Below are 14769 nucleotides of genomic sequence, written 5' to 3' on the forward strand. Positions count from 1 at the left end.
TAATTTGCTCCATCAGAAGAAGACTGTCTCAGTACTCAGAAGAAAAGATTTGTTGGATAACTAGAAGGGGAAAAGTCTTTATATCAAAGTTGAAAATAACTGACTTCATCTCCTGTTGCCTTTCCCCAATATTCCAAGTCATCGTGTGATTCCCTCACATTGTTCTCTTGTACTATTCACTAATCAGTTCAACAATCGCGAAGATGGGTCCAGACAGGGCAGGGAAGAGTGTTTTCCTGGGGAATATACCTTATAGTAAGTAGTTTGACCACACCGGCTCATGCTCACGATCGCTATTAGCTGACACCTATGCTTAGACCTCACTGAGGAGCAGGTTAAAGACATCCTTAGCACCGCCGGCACCGTCACGAAATTCCGCTTGATGATGAACCCTGAGACAGGAAAGCCAAAAGGGTACGGATTCGCAGATTTCGCCGATGCAGATGCTGCCGCCTCCGCCGTACGCAACTTGAACGACTACGAGATCATGGGCCGCAAGATTCGCGTGGACTGGCCGCACAACAACGAGAAGGACTCTGTGCCCGAAGACTACTCACAACCGTCGCAAATGCCAGGCCAGGATGGGCAGCTTGGAGGTCCGCCGCTATCTGCGCCTCTTCCACCTCTCCCACCCGGCGTCGAGCTGCCCCCGCATCTGGATTGCCCAAACGCCATTTCGCAAACCCTCGCCGCTCTTCCTCCAAACCAGCTCCTGGACGTACTCCAGCAAATGAAAGCATTAGCAATGTCGGATCCAGCGCGCGCTACAGAACTCCTGCGGCAAGCACCTCAACTCGCGTATGCGATTTTCCAGGCACTACTTCTCCTGAACCTCGTCGATTACAGCACCCTAGGAGCCGTGGTCGAGCAAGCTGCACAGCCCATGGCACCACCACCTGCTCCTCCTGCTGCCGCAGCGTTCCAGCCGTTCGGCGCTGTTCCAGGACAAGTATCAACGCCGCCAATGGTTAACACGCCCTTTGCTCAACCACCGCCGCAGCCAACACAGCAGCAGGTTCCGGGACAGGAGGAGCTACTGCAGCAAGTTCTTAATATGCCACAGTCGGCCATTGACGCTCTTCCGCCTATGGAGCGTAGTCAAATTATGCTGCTGCGGCAGCAGCTCATGCAGGGTGGATTGCGGTAATGGAATTCGTCCTTTGCTTGGTCGGGCGGTGATATCTATAATGATTCGTACATTCGGATTCATGGCGTAAACGGTTGCTTGGGGGTCTTACGATTTGCCTCGGATGATACCTGAAAGTTAGCAGACCTCATGCATTTATTGTGTTCTGTATTATTCCATGTCGTTACCTTCTCTCGAGGCAAATATACAAAGCTTGTACTCTGTCAATTGCGCCAGATTGGATGTTGCAGGGGCGTGGAGTCTCCGTTACAGGATTCCGTAGACATCACGTTAGCTGGGCAGGAGCAAAACTACTCCGTAAAACTTATTAAATCCGTAATACTCCATAAATGACTGATACGAGGACTCTTCTCTTGGCACCACGATATGCTGACCTGTGCGTCCTTGAGCTTTGTATGGAAATATGCGTTAATATCAGGTTCCTAGTCCCAACAAGCTCGCTACCAGCCTTAGCCGATGCAGTATGAGCGTCACCTCGACCATAGTCACTGCGTCCGCGTTCAACATAGTACTTTTGTATATTGCTTTTTCTATTAGGATCGATCGCTGATGACTATCAGAAGAATGGCTTTTGGGCGTCGAATAGCTGAACCTTAAGAACGTGATGTTGCGGCCCCTCTGTTGCTGATCCTCTGAGCTAGCATGCTAGTTTTGGTCTCCGTCTAACCTTCAGTTTCCTTGCTTTCAACTCCTCGATGCTCCCATCTTTTGCGCAGTTTTCTCCCGGGCTTTCCTTTACATTATAGGTTTTTAACTTCATCTCTCCCTAAACCACAAGACTCTCAGATATTTTGAGCGTCCAAGGATGGAATGTCACAGAAACCCCAACCGCAGGCAAGGCAAGCGAAGGAAGTGGTTCCGGCTCCTAGCGAGAAATTCTGAGACTTACAATCAATCGGTGCTTTTATATCTTACTACTCACATTTATGAAGATCGCTCAGCAACCGCGGCTAATCACATCCTCATAATGAGCCAGTTGCGGTTCAGGAAATGCGAGAAGCGCGACCCGGTGGACACTTACCATTTAGACCCTTCTTTTCATAAACCATTGCTTTTTCCGGCTCGCTCGGGCTATTCTCATCACTTCCAAAGCATGGTAACGAGAGTGGCGCGGTGGATCCTGCTAGAGAGATCACGAGAGAGCCAGGAGTTGGGGAGATGTGGTGAGTATAAATAAGAATACCGAAGCCATTTAGATGGCACGCTGGCCGCTACCCTTATACCTTTCTTAACTACTAGAGATCTTACTGATAAGAAGTTGACCCAAGTCCCTTAAGCCTGGTTAATCAGACGTCGACAGTGCTACAATACAACGAAAATGTTGGTCAAAAGCCACCTCGACTTGAAGGCCAAAACCTTTCAGCCTCACCTTAACAATACAATCCAGGCTTGGTACCGGGTGCAGGACTTAGTCAAATACGGGGAAATTGAGATTGATGGCAATAGGCTAGATATACCCGGCGTGGTAGCAGTGGCCTGGTCAGTGGAGCAAATCTCTCAGATCTTCTTCAAGCTCATGTTCATAGTCATAATTGCATACCCAAGATCACCGAGGACCCAGCTGTCTTAGAGAACATTGATGCCAGTATACGGTTACTAAAAGACCGCCTCGATGAAGGCTATAGCGTCTATGGTGTGTGTATTCCTGCAGAGTCAGGCCATATACTTATCGGTATATAGGAGTCAATACCGGCTTCGGTGGGAGCGCAGACTCAAGAACAGACAAAATGACCGCTCTTCAATCCGCACTGTTGCAGCTGACGCAGGCCGGCGTCCTCTTAGAGTCAGATAAAAGTGACAACCAAAACAAGCTGCTGGAGTCACACGCCATGCCTGCCTCTTGGGTCCGGGGCACAATGCTGGCCCGTTGCAACTCAAATCTCCGTGGACATTCCGCCGTCAAACTTTCTATACTCCAATCGATTGTTAAACTGCTACAGCACCGGATAACTCCAATTGTTCCTCTCCGAGGCTCTATATCTGCGTCGGGGGATTTGATGCCGTTATCATACATTGCGGGAGCGATAGAGGGGAACCCAGACGTGTACGTTCAAGTTGACGGCCTTGACATGCCTCGAATCATGAAGTCTATCGAAGGGCTACAGCACGCGGGCTTGGAAGCTCGGAAGCTCGGCCCGAAAGAAGGGCTAGGTCTGATAAATGGAACTTCAACGTCGGCTGCAGTGGCTAGTTTAGTGCTGTATGAAACCAATCAGCTGTCTGTACTCGTGCAAGCGCTATCAGCGATGGGCCTTGAAGCCCTCGCGGGCACAGCAGAAAGCTACCACCCTTTTATTTCGGCTGTCCGGCCTCACGATGGGCAGGTTGAGTGCGCAAATAACCTACTTTCCTTGCTCCGAGGCTCAAAGCTGATACAGGGTCTTGATGGCCAGAAGACTCAGGACCGCCCAGGTCTCATTCAGGATCGGTACGCCCTACGCTGTGTACCCCAGTGGGTCGGGCCTCAGCTGGAAGACCTCCTTCTCGCCCATCGACAAGTTACCACTGAGCTCAATTCGACATGCGACAATCCGCTCGTGGATGTAAAGTCTGAGTCAATCTATTCTGGTGGCAATTTTCAGGCAGTCTCGATAACTTCAGCCATGGAGAAAACCAGGCAATGCTTGCAGATGTTTGGCAGACTTATTTTCTCGCAAGCGACGGAAATGATTGATCCAGGGATCAATAACGGCCTTCCCACCAATCTCGTCGCCGATGATCCAAGCTTATCATTTACCATGAAAGGGGTGGATATCAGCATGGCTTCATACATGGCCGAGCTGGGGTATTTGTCGAATCCTGTGAGCTCGCATGTCCAGTCAGCGGAGATGCGCAACCAAGCTATCAACTCCATGGCGTTGGTATCGGCTCGGTACAGTACGCAAGCCGTGGAAGTTCTGTCCCTCATGTGCGCTTGCGACTTGTATATCTGCTGTCAAGCTCTTGACCTCCGCGTCCTTCATAATACTTTCTTGGAGAATGCAATACCCCAGCTGCACTCTGTTACAGAAAGTATTCTGTCACCGTTTCTGCCCCAGCCAGCGCTTGAGGAGTTGAACAGATCTCTCGACCAGCATCTGACCCAGACCTGGCCGATGACGAATCGCCTCAGTCCTGCCGATCGAGTGCACACGGTAGTTGAGAAAGCGATACCAGTTCTCCTGGAAAATCTCAAAAGTCACCGTGGGCCCAGCTTGGGCGACTTGGAAACGTGGAAATCACAGGCACGCAACTTACTCAACGTAATATACGAGAAGACTGCCCAGCCATTCTTCCTGAAACAACACACCGCAAACTACCTCGGCGAGGGGGCTAAGGCCTTATATGAGATGGTCCGACAAGAACTTGGTGTTCCGTTTCACCAGGGCTTCGTTGAACATCCTACTGTTGGAAACGAGGCTTTGAACGGCCGCCCTAAGAAAACCATTGGATCGTGGATATCGATCATATACGAGGCGATTCGTGACGGCCGCCTTATGTGCCCACTAATACAAGCTCTTGCACCTACAGACAGCTAATGAGAGAAACTCCCGATCCTGCGTGATTCTGGAACTTAACTGGAATAGAACCTCGTTCCTCCGTGGTCAGTTGGTTGTACGCCATGTAATATGGCTCCTTTAAATATCATCTGCCTCAACAGATAACAATAACAAAACTTGTTGCCTTTGCAGTCAAATAGAGTCGCCTCACCTGTCTTCTTTGTTGTTTTGGTTGGCGTTATGGGGCTGTCTTACAGCATTGAGCACATTTCACTACAGTGAATCAATCATGAAGCCAGATCACTATCCTAGCAACACAACCCCTCGAGAATAGCAGGAATGTTCATAGCAAGATTGCTCACTTCCCAAATTTTTCTTTCTAAATTTCTTTCTGCTAGTGCCTCCTTTCTCCTTCTTTCTTTGCCCACTGTACCCTCCCTCTTCTTCTACGTGACACTGTGTGCCCTACTTGGATATCTTATACTTTCTCATGCACTTGGAAGTACTTGGAAGCATTCTTGGAGATTTGGCTGCTTGCCCAAAGGCAGCAAGAAGCAAATGCCAGCGAAAAGAAAGCGTCCGGTTATCGCAACCCTTGCCTCCTCGCGGAGCAGACGGAACCCGCGTCAATCTGAGACTGTGCCTGAGCCTGCGCATCAATCTGAACTTAGACTTGAACCTGGACCTGAGCTTCTAATAAAACTCAAAGTTGAAGCTGATGCTGAATTTGGACTCCAATTTACAACGCGACATCAACCTAAACCTTATACACAGGATGGTTCGGCCATCAGCGCTCGTCAGTTTCGTCCGGATCAACTTGAGCCACTGTCAAAATATGAAGACGTCAGCAACGAGGACGACAATGACGGTCCAAATGTGGCTAAACGTCCTAGAATGGCAGTGGTCCTGCGACTGCCTCTGTCACTCGGCAAACCGGAGCCACGGCTTCAGTCTGTTCAGGGAGCCCATGACACGTCTGTCACTGCTACCGATCCATATCCGAATGCTGGCGCTTATAGAGCAGCGCTAAAGCGTGAGCCTCCCAACTCTGCAAATGCCACTAGTGCTGTTAAGAGACCAAGGCGGTCTCCTAGATTTCAACAGTCCAAGGCAGGACAGCTCGAAGCCGCAGATGAAGTCCTGGATGGAGCCGAAGACAAAGCTCACCAAGAAGTAGCAGGGGGTGCCAGAAACACGATTCCGTCTGCTACGACTAATACATTGCCCTTGCCTTCAAAAATGGTCATCGCTACGCCCCGGCCCTCTATTATTCCCTTCTCCAGTACCGGCTGCAGCATCCCTCCTCTTGGTGATAACAAGACTGAGCAAGGGCCTTCTCGACTTGACCCTAACACTCCCGAGCTGATCCGTTCCCAACCTTACTCTGGCCGCATGCGCCCTCGGACCCAGCTCGCCCAACACCTTCCGCCACTTTACAAGCTTAGTGACATCTTCAAATCTCTTACGGAGCGGGCTATCGATTTGGGGCTCGACAAAGTTCTAGCTCACCTTGGTAGTAGGCGACTTCGTGTTGCTACCGTTTGTTCGGGGACAGAGAGCCCGCTGCTGGCGTTAGAGATGGTTAAAGAGAGTGAGTGTTGCCTACATATGCCCTTTACTTTGCCGTACCTGGGATTATGGAAGCGTTTATTCATGGATAGTATAGATCTGCAGAAATATTTCAACCGAGATCTTGACTTCAAACACCTCTTCAGTGCTGAAATTGTGCCCTTTAAGCAAGCCTATATCGAGCGGAATTTGCGGCCCCGTCTTTTGTTTCGAGATGTAGCTGAGCTTAAGGATCGGGTCGCGTACGTTACTTCCTGTCAAACTAATCCTTCATTTGATTCTAACTTGAACAAAACTAGTCAAACGGCCTACGGCTCTCTCGAAAAAGTACCCAAGAACGCCGACATACTCATAGCCGGCTTCTCCTGCGTCGACTTCTCTGGCCTAAACAACTACCGCAAGGAACTCGACGAAAAAGGCGAGTCTGGTGATACGTTCTGGGGCATAATCTGCTACGCGAAGGCCTACCGCCCACGCATGGTAATTCTTGAGAACGTCAAAGCAGCACCCTGGGCTAAGATCGAGAGTCATTGGAACGATATCGATTACGTCGCAGTCCATGCTGACGTCGACACGAAGGCATACTATCTCCCGCAGACTAGAGAGCGCGGATATATGCTCTGTGTCGATAAGCGTCTTCTTTCCGACCTTGCACAGAACCACCATGGTTTGGGCTTGGACGCAGAAGAAATTGGCCTGAACATGCGGCGCGAATGGGTAGATACTCTAGCGGCATTTAAGCGTCCCGCGAGCTCGCCGGCTGGAATGTTCCTCCTTGACGCGGAAGATAGACGGCTGGAACAGATAGAGAAAGATATAGCGCAGAAGATATCAGCCTCTGCAGCCACAGCCCGGGCAACAGTCAATTGGGACCGGTACCAAGTGCGACATCAGGGTTATCGACTAAAGCAAGGGCTGGGACATCGTCGACCGATAAGCAAGTCTCAGGATGATGGGACTTGTAAGATGCCGGACTTTGCGTGGCAGGTTTGGATGGGGTCTCTGCCGGAGCGAGTGTGGGATACGATTGATGTGAACTTTTTGAGGAAGTTGGTGGACGGTTATGACATGAACTACAAGGAGTCGGGCACCCTTCTTTCCAAATCTTCATTCTTCGAGCTCGCAATAGCTGACTCTCTGCATTAGGAGGTGTCTCGAATTATCTCAGGGACTAGATCGAGAGATGGATTCCCGCGCGTTTGGGATTGTCGGCTGCATCACGCCTTGTGGTATCCCATATATGACGACTCGAGGCGGGCCTCTTTGTGGCCTTGAGTCACTTGCTCTGCAAGGTCTGCCTCTGGACAGGCTCCTACTGACGCAAGAATCGCAGCGGGAGTTGCAAGATCTCGCTGGCAACGCTATGAGCTCTACTGTTGTTGGAGCGGCGATTCTGTCGGCTCTGATTGCTGGTCATAAGGTGTTAAGAAAGGGTGACTTCTCACAAACATCAAAGCCTAATTCACGCAATCAGAAACGCAGGGTCACTCCCCAAGGCGACGTCGCCCTGATTTCAAGCAGCATGCATTTGGACTCGGATGCCGTCATTGACATTCTAAAGCTACGAGAGCAAGCTACTACTAGTGCCCGGTATTGCGTGTGCGAAGGGCACAACTCGATACGGGCAAGTACCCTAAAATGCAGTTTATGCTTACATACAGCCTGCTCCGAGTGCAGCGGAAATCCACAGCACGCGTACGAACGTTGGTTGGATCTACCACGCACCGTACCACTCGATTTCGTCAGTTCTCTCCGGTCTATCTTGCCAGGTAGACTAGCTGTACGTGGTATTACGCCCGACAGCTACAAAGAGCTGAAGTCTAACTCCTACATACCTGCTAAATGCTGGTCAGAATTCTTGGACGCCGTATTTAGGGCTGTTGGCGACGAGCTCCGCTTTTCGGACATCAAGCGAAGTGAGGGTTGGACTGTGACCTACGAGGGCAAATATTCCATTTTGAAATTGGTTATTGAGCCTCTTGGTAGTATTACTTGGCTCTTTTTTGCGAAGCCGCGCGAAACAGACCCTGCTTTATGTTTGGTTCGCGAGGTTCTCTCGAAACCGGTTGCTCGAATGACCCTACCGGTGCCTTCACATCAAGCAGGATCAACTTCTAGCTCTATCTTGGAAGGTGGGACTTGGGAAATATGTGCCCCGCTGTCTTCAAGCTGTTCATTGGAATTCTTGGGAACAGGAAGCAAGGTCGACTCCTACGAAGCGAGATGCGGCTTGCAATTGCCCGCGTTCCAGAACTCGCAGGTTTGGAGCCATATCATCGTCCAGGGTGCTGATGAAGACATCAGAGACTTGGAAGTTGATGTACGTGGCACATACAAGCTTCTTCCTGATTGCGGTACTGCAAATTCTTGTCTGCATAGAAGACCAGCAACCGCGGGTGGAAACCCAACCATCTACCTCTTCTTGGATCCGACAAAGCTAGGTGAGCCCAGGAATGACTCGTTTGTTTTTGCATTAGAGCATAGGCGGATTCCGGGCTATGCGATTCGGTTGACTATTGCTGAGGTGTCGCATACGTGGCGCCCTTCGAAGGCAACAGACAAGGCTGAGACCGTCACCATCTATTATCGGAAGTGGATTCCTTGCCCCCTAATCTCACTGCAGCCCTACTCCAGAGAGACTTGCAGTTCTATCCAATGCTATACCCTAGACTCAAAGGCCTTGGTACCCATCACCAACGGCGAATGCCACAATGCAAATGTAACCCTGTTAGCATTCACCATCCCTGCAGCTGTTGCTACCTCAGACCCCCACTCTCCTTGGATAGCGGGAGAATGGGAGGCCATCAATCCAATTGATTGTCCAGAACTCCTCCGCGAGAACGCCTGGCTTCTTCAAAGGGCCGCCGGTTATTCGGACTTCTGCGAATGGAATCAGATTGTTGATCTTGATATCCAAGTCCCGTGCATGGTCTGTGTACCTCCCAAACCAGGAATCCTCTGGGGTCGCGACGCAAAGGGTCGGGTCAAGGCATACGAGGATCCGTATGGTGCTGCTCGGTACGAACGTGGGATTAAGGCCCGGCCGCCCGCTTTCTTAATATTTCGCAGGAAGTGTTATCAGGATCTCAAGACTATATCTGCAGAGCTTCGTGTTACGCTTAATGTTCAGACCCTTCTGCATCAGGCTTATGGAAGACTGCCGCACGTTCAGACCGGCTCACCTACTGCGTCCTTTTACTGGCGCCTTGTACCAAACTCGTATGATGTTCGAGATTGCCCTTATCCAAAGTTTGAGTTGAGAAGCAATAGGAATGATCCGCAAGCTTCACAGCCGCCGCAGTTTGCTCTCGAGGGGCGCCCCAAACTGCGGCCCGAGCAGTTGCGTTCGTTGTCGTGGATGGTAGCGCAGGAAAAAGAGAATGTTGAGCCTTTTATTGAGGAGGAAACGGAAGAGGCGCTGCTGGGATCGTTGATGTGGCGTGCAGAGGGTAAAGTCACGGTGCCAAAGACTGTCCGGGGAGGTATCCTAGCAGACGACGTTGGTTACGGGAAAACAGCGATTGTCCTAGGCTTGCTTGATGCATCGTTTGCAAATCTCAACATCGACCTGTCCGTCTCTCTTAACAGCACTGGCTTCGTTCCCAGCAGAGCAACACTCATCGTGGTCCCGCGAATCATGGTGCAGCAATGGCGCTCTGAGATCGCCAAGTTTCTAGGCGACAAGTACAATGTTCTTGCCTTTTCCTCGGCAGCGGCGTTGAGAAAGACCAGCATTGGTGACATTCGAAACTCCGACATCATCCTGGTATCCTGGTCTGTCTTCGACACCGCGGCCTACTATCAGCATCTACGAAGGTACGCCGGCGCTTCTGAAGCCCCCGACAAGCCAGGACGCAACTTCGATGACTGGTTCCATCGTGCGCACGGGTTTATGAAACAACATGTTCGTGTGCTTGCTGAATCCGGCCCTCTCGCTTTCTTGCAGTCCCTGCGTAATAGACGTGCTCAGGCGAAAAACGCAGAAACCCACCGATACGCGCCGTCAAAGCGGCTACGGGGGAAGCAGTATGCGCTTGCAAACAAAGATCGGGACTTCAAGATGGAAGATGGCCTTCCGTACGCTGAGATATCTAGCAGCGAGGAATCTTCCGGAACAAGCGATGGCGAGTATGAGAACCCAATTGAGCTTAAAGCCAAAATCGACCATCTCCTCCGGCTCATCCCGCCAAAACAGTTTGAGAAGAATGAAAGGCTAGCCGGGGAACAGTCTTCCTCGCATGGAGAGATAGAGGACGACTGGAAAGAATTCGGTATCGATGGCGACTCCCAGAGTTGGGAAGCGGTCCTAGGCCTTCCTTTCCACGCCTTCCACTTCAACCGCCTTGTGATTGACGAATTCACCTACGCCAAAATGGATCGACTCACGCAGTTGTTGATGCTTCAAGCCCGGTCAAAATGGGTTCTCTCTGGAACGCCGCCTTTGAACGACTTTGCGGACGTGAACACCATAGCGCCATTCCTAGGCGTGCATCTTGGCATCGATGCAGACGATGATATCGACTCGCGACACTTCCGACTGAAAGAGCTCCGTAGGCAGCGCTCTGATGCTGAAACTTTTGAGTCCTTCCGGGTTCCGCGGAGTGAAGCATGGCATCGGCGTCGACATGAACTCGCGCAGACTTTTCTGGATAGGTTTGCACGCAGAAACGTTGCAGAGATTGATGAAATTCCAGCTACCGAGCATATTGTTCTCGTTCGTCAATCACCCGCTGAGAAGGCCATCTACCTCGAACTGTATAAGCAGCTTATGACATATAATCGGCAGCTGCGGAGGGTGAACGGTCGAGGAGACCAAGCAGAACGCATAGACGAGATTATTGCAAATAGCTCAACACCTGAAGAGGCACTGCTCAAACGGTGTACATCGCTTGCGCTCCAGGGCCGTTGGGACGATGATGGGCAGCCAGAAGCTGCTACCTGTGCCTCTCTTATCCGGACTCGCGAAGAGCAGCTGAATCAGGCGAGAAACGCCCTAAAGAACAAGCTAAAGCTCGCTGCGTGGCTCTACTGCTCGTGCAAGCATGAGCATGATAAGTTTAGCCAATTCATGAACAGCGTCATCATGCATAATTTTGGCGATAAGTCTGTCACGGAAGAGGTGGACCCATTACTCGCCGTGGCAGTCAAAGAGTCCAAACGCAGCGACTGGAGGTTCTTCTACTCCGGCTTCGACTGTAATCAGAAAACCGAGGACGAAGACCAGCATGAAAACGTAGATGAAGACAGTGACACTATCGGGGAAGACGAAGACCAAGACGAATCAATACTCAAACAGAAGGATTTAGGTTGCCAGCGTAAGACTCAATCCAGGTTTACGGCTGAGCCCAAGCTCAAACCCAAACCCAAGCCGAAGCCGAAGGTTAGGCCTACGCTCACGCCAAAAGACGAGAAGAAAAAGAACAAGAGCGAGCTTCTCCTCCCTGCCAAACCCACAGAACCTCGAGAATTCGACTCAGAGCTCCGAGACGTCACAGGCGTGCTCCGCAAACTGGTCGTCGAATGGGTCCATCGCAAACGAGCCCTTCGCTTCCTCACAGCCGTCCGAAAGATCCAAACAAACCCCAATCCTCAGGCCATCCCTGCGTGTGACAATTGCCACACCCAGCCCGGCGTTTTATCCCAACTGAACATCCTCGGATCGTGCGGTCATACCCTCTGCTCAAACTCAGACTGCACCCAGAAAACACTTGAGAAGGAGGAATGCGCGGTCGATGGATGTCGCGGGTCTGGCAAAAAGTTCAATATCATTAATGCTATGACACTTGGATGCGACACTACCTCAACTCCAACTTCCATGTCCAACGATGGGGATAGTAACGGGGATATCGACCGAAGCTCCAAACATGGCGGAACAAAACTCGAGGCGCTGATCAACATCATCACCAAAATCCCCGTCGAAGAGCGCGCCCTCCTCTTTGTCCAATTTCCGGGCCTCATGACTATCGCCTCAAAAGCCTTATCCTCTGCAGGCATATTGCACATAATCATATCACCAACAGACCAGAAAGCAAGTTCGAAAATCGAGAAATTCCAAAAGGAGGGATTCGGTGACACCAAAGTCCTCATTCTGAATCTAGGTGGTGAGATGGCGGCAGGATTGAACCTGCAGTGCGCAAACCACGTTATTATTCTTTCACCCTTCCTTGCTGAAACGCAGTATGACTATGACTCTGCTATGATTCAGGCTGTTGGCCGGAGTAGGCGGTATGGGCAGACGAGACATGTGCATATTTACCATCTGCTGGCGAAGATGACGATCGACGTGAATGTTTTTCAGGAGCGGCGCGGGAACAAAGTTCTTGTTGAACGGGGTGGGCGGGCGATTTTGGTGGATGCTGACGAGGCGGCCGAGGAGGAAGCAATGACTTGTCAGGGGCCGGCTATGGTTGTTGACAATGCGGTCTGAGCTTCTTCTCCAGAAGATCTTGGAGCTCTGGTTCTGTCAGGACACAGAGTTTTTATCGCCCTCTCTTGGAGTGCAAGGTTGATTGTTGGGGCTGTGTATGGATTAGGATGTTTCGCATCCGCATCCCTTGGTGTACGTGTAAAACTGACAATAGAAGACTAGCTAGATCGAATATGAGCATGACAGGTAAGAGTTCATTGGGTACTAAACCTTCTATCGAAGCTCCTGGTCTCTTAATGCAAGACCAGAAACAACATACTATACATACATAACCAGCACCCGATGGCCTTGTCCGTCAACCAGCTCGGGATGAAAGGGAAACGCGCGGAACGGTAAAAAAGAACCCAACAAGGAAACTAGTATATTCTTTCTTCTCGCTCTTTATGTGCTTATTGCGTCTGCTGCGCCTCCCCGTCTAGGGCACCGTCCTTCCTCATCATCGTCTCGGGATCCCACACGGGGTTGTGCAAATTCGTGAGACCAGCGCTGTTCTCGCAGCTGATTCTGCCGGATAGAGGGCCTGGAGCAGGGATCTTAACCTGACCGGAGGTGGCGGTAGCGGACTCTTTGAGCGCAGTGAGAAGCTCCTTGATGGACTCGGGGGTCAAGTCTTCGTAGTAGTCGTCGTTGATCTGGACCATAGGAGCGTTGACGCAGGCACCGAGACATTCAACCTCGATGAATGTGAACAGGCCATCTTCGGTGGTGTGGCCTGGGGTGATGCCAAGGTGTTCTGTAATGGCCTTGACGATCTTGTCGCTTCCGCAGCCGCCGAGTTGGCATGGTGTCTGAGCATCTGTCAGTCAAGGTCATACATTTACGATGCGAAATGATGCAGCGTACCGTCGTGCAAAGCTGAACAAAGTATTTGCCAACCGGCTCACGGTTGTACATTGTGTAGAAGGTTGCGACTTCGTAGACGCGCATCGGGGGCATCTCGAGAATGCGAGCGACCTCATTCATGACGCTGATGCTTGTGAAGCCGTGTTGACGCTGGCCGAGGTCCAGCAAAGGCATGACGGCTGCCTTCTTGTATTGAGGGGGGTACCGGGCGATGATTTCCTCGATGAGCTGTTTGTTCTGTTCGGAGAACTTGAAGGGAATGGACGGGTTATTCTCGGGCGTGTTGCGGTGCTATTCAACGAATGTTAGCGTGCCCAATGACTCCTATTTTCTCCTTTCCGGTTCTAAAGGAACATCGTGAGTTCCACATACCACATGAAGGGTGTCGCTCAACCGTTGCGGAGCCGCGGAAAAGGGTCTGAATTGGGCCCGCGAGATCTGGCGAGTAAACTGGCGACCAGCCCGGGGGAGGGCGGGGAAAAATTTGGAAGCCATCGCCGCAAGAGGGGAGTGTGAAGGAGGATTAGAATGGGATCGATGGTGTTGAAGGCGTTGATGAGGTTGAGTTGGGACTCCGAACTCTGAATCTCGCGGATTGCGGAGCTGCAATTGGCCAATCAGCGGCGAGAGATTACTCCGCCCACCTCTCACTCTAAAGAGCCACTGCAACTTTCTCTATACACCTGGTCTGGTATTTGCAAGCGCTCACTGTCGATGAGGGGACCGCCGCTGAGGATTTTAACTGAATACTTCGCAAATTGATACAGGCTATATGACCAATCTTGCTATAATGGGACATTTGATACGCTCCAAGGTTCATGGGCATCCGTTCATCTGAACTCGGATTTTTCTAGTCGGAATCGAATATAATGTCACTCTACTCTGGTCAGATTTGATCAGATTATGCGCTGGAGCTGGATGCTGCAACTAGTTTGATGCTGCTTTGATATAATATCGATTCGATTGGAGGGTAGATCCATCTGCCCATTTCACCACTACTGTAACTCTCATTTATAGGTAAGCATGAAAGTCTACACAGACAAAGCTTCAGGCTTTCCACTTGGTAATCAGACCCAGTATTGCCTAGATACGACTACAAGAGCTGCTTTCCATGCCGATGATGTCAGACACATCAGGGTAGGTCTTTGTCGTCGAGTATGCGACGCTGCTTTTGGCACTTGTCGTTCTCAGATAAGAATGTCCTAGGTTGGCCCAACGATCCACTCTGGACCGAAATTCTGTCATAGAGTGATTAGAGAGAAGAAAGAAGAAGGAGATATCAAAAGAGCAATTCTTACTCTGCG

General features: G+C 50.8%; 4 protein-coding genes across 4 annotated transcripts; 3 read left to right on the forward strand and 1 right to left on the reverse strand.

Annotated features, from left to right (window-relative positions):
• Positions 1 to 25: 25 nt before the first annotated feature.
• On the forward strand, positions 26 to 1353 carry BDW70DRAFT_128995 (putative polyadenylation factor subunit CstF64). The gene is made up of 2 exons (XM_073735532.1): positions 26 to 255; positions 318 to 1353. Exons 1-2 carry the CDS (start codon positions 204 to 206, stop codon positions 1145 to 1147), a joined length of 882 nt encoding a protein of 293 aa, XP_073599673.1. The 5' UTR covers positions 26 to 203; the 3' UTR covers positions 1148 to 1353.
• An 851-nt stretch (positions 1354 to 2204) lies between these two features.
• BDW70DRAFT_94199 (L-Aspartase-like protein) lies at positions 2205 to 4815 on the forward strand. The gene is made up of 3 exons (XM_073745236.1): positions 2205 to 2626; positions 2674 to 2780; positions 2828 to 4815. Exons 1-3 carry the CDS (start codon positions 2466 to 2468, stop codon positions 4663 to 4665), a joined length of 2106 nt encoding a protein of 701 aa, XP_073599674.1. The 5' UTR covers positions 2205 to 2465; the 3' UTR covers positions 4666 to 4815.
• Positions 4816 to 5184: 369 nt separating this feature from the next.
• BDW70DRAFT_147581 (putative SNF2 family helicase) lies at positions 5185 to 12622 on the forward strand (the record flags this gene model as incomplete). Its single annotated transcript, XM_073738738.1, has 4 exons — positions 5185 to 6217; positions 6293 to 6437; positions 6495 to 7227; positions 7529 to 12622. 4 exons carry the CDS (start codon positions 5185 to 5187, stop codon positions 12620 to 12622), a joined length of 7005 nt encoding a protein of 2334 aa, XP_073599675.1.
• Positions 12623 to 12807: 185 nt separating this feature from the next.
• On the reverse strand, positions 12808 to 14012 carry BDW70DRAFT_129001 (complex I 24 kDa subunit family protein). The gene is made up of 3 exons (XM_073735533.1): positions 13838 to 14012; positions 13466 to 13756; positions 12808 to 13410 (listed from the first exon to the last, which is right to left on the reverse strand). Exons 1-3 carry the CDS (start codon positions 13958 to 13960, stop codon positions 13012 to 13014), a joined length of 813 nt encoding a protein of 270 aa, XP_073599676.1. The 5' UTR covers positions 13961 to 14012; the 3' UTR covers positions 12808 to 13011.
• Between the last annotated feature and the right edge of the window lie 757 nt (positions 14013 to 14769).

Source organism: Aspergillus foveolatus, assembly GCF_047715535.1.
Source record: "Aspergillus foveolatus strain CBS 279.81 unplaced genomic scaffold BDW70scaffold_5, whole genome shotgun sequence".
NCBI lineage: Eukaryota > Fungi > Ascomycota > Eurotiomycetes > Eurotiales > Aspergillaceae > Aspergillus > Aspergillus foveolatus.

Coding starts and splice junctions, on each gene's coding strand:
- BDW70DRAFT_94199 (XM_073745236.1), top strand. CDS start 2,466: ATGTTGGTCAAAAGCCACCTCGACTTGAAGGCCAAAACCTTTCAGCCT. Junction 2,627..2,673: donor GGCGTGGTAGCAGTGGCCTG/GTCAGTGGAGCA, acceptor TCATGTTCATAG/TCATAATTGCATACCCAAGA. Junction 2,781..2,827: donor TGAAGGCTATAGCGTCTATG/GTGTGTGTATTC, acceptor ATCGGTATATAG/GAGTCAATACCGGCTTCGGT.
- BDW70DRAFT_129001 (XM_073735533.1), bottom strand. CDS start 13,960: ATGGCTTCCAAATTTTTCCCCGCCCTCCCCCGGGCTGGTCGCCAGTTT. Junction 13,757..13,837: donor TGAGCGACACCCTTCATGTG/GTATGTGGAACT, acceptor TTCGTTGAATAG/CACCGCAACACGCCCGAGAA. Junction 13,411..13,465: donor TTGTTCAGCTTTGCACGACG/GTACGCTGCATC, acceptor ACAGATGCTCAG/ACACCATGCCAACTCGGCGG.
- BDW70DRAFT_128995 (XM_073735532.1), top strand. CDS start 204: ATGGGTCCAGACAGGGCAGGGAAGAGTGTTTTCCTGGGGAATATACCT. Junction 256..317: donor CCTGGGGAATATACCTTATA/GTAAGTAGTTTG, acceptor ACCTATGCTTAG/ACCTCACTGAGGAGCAGGTT.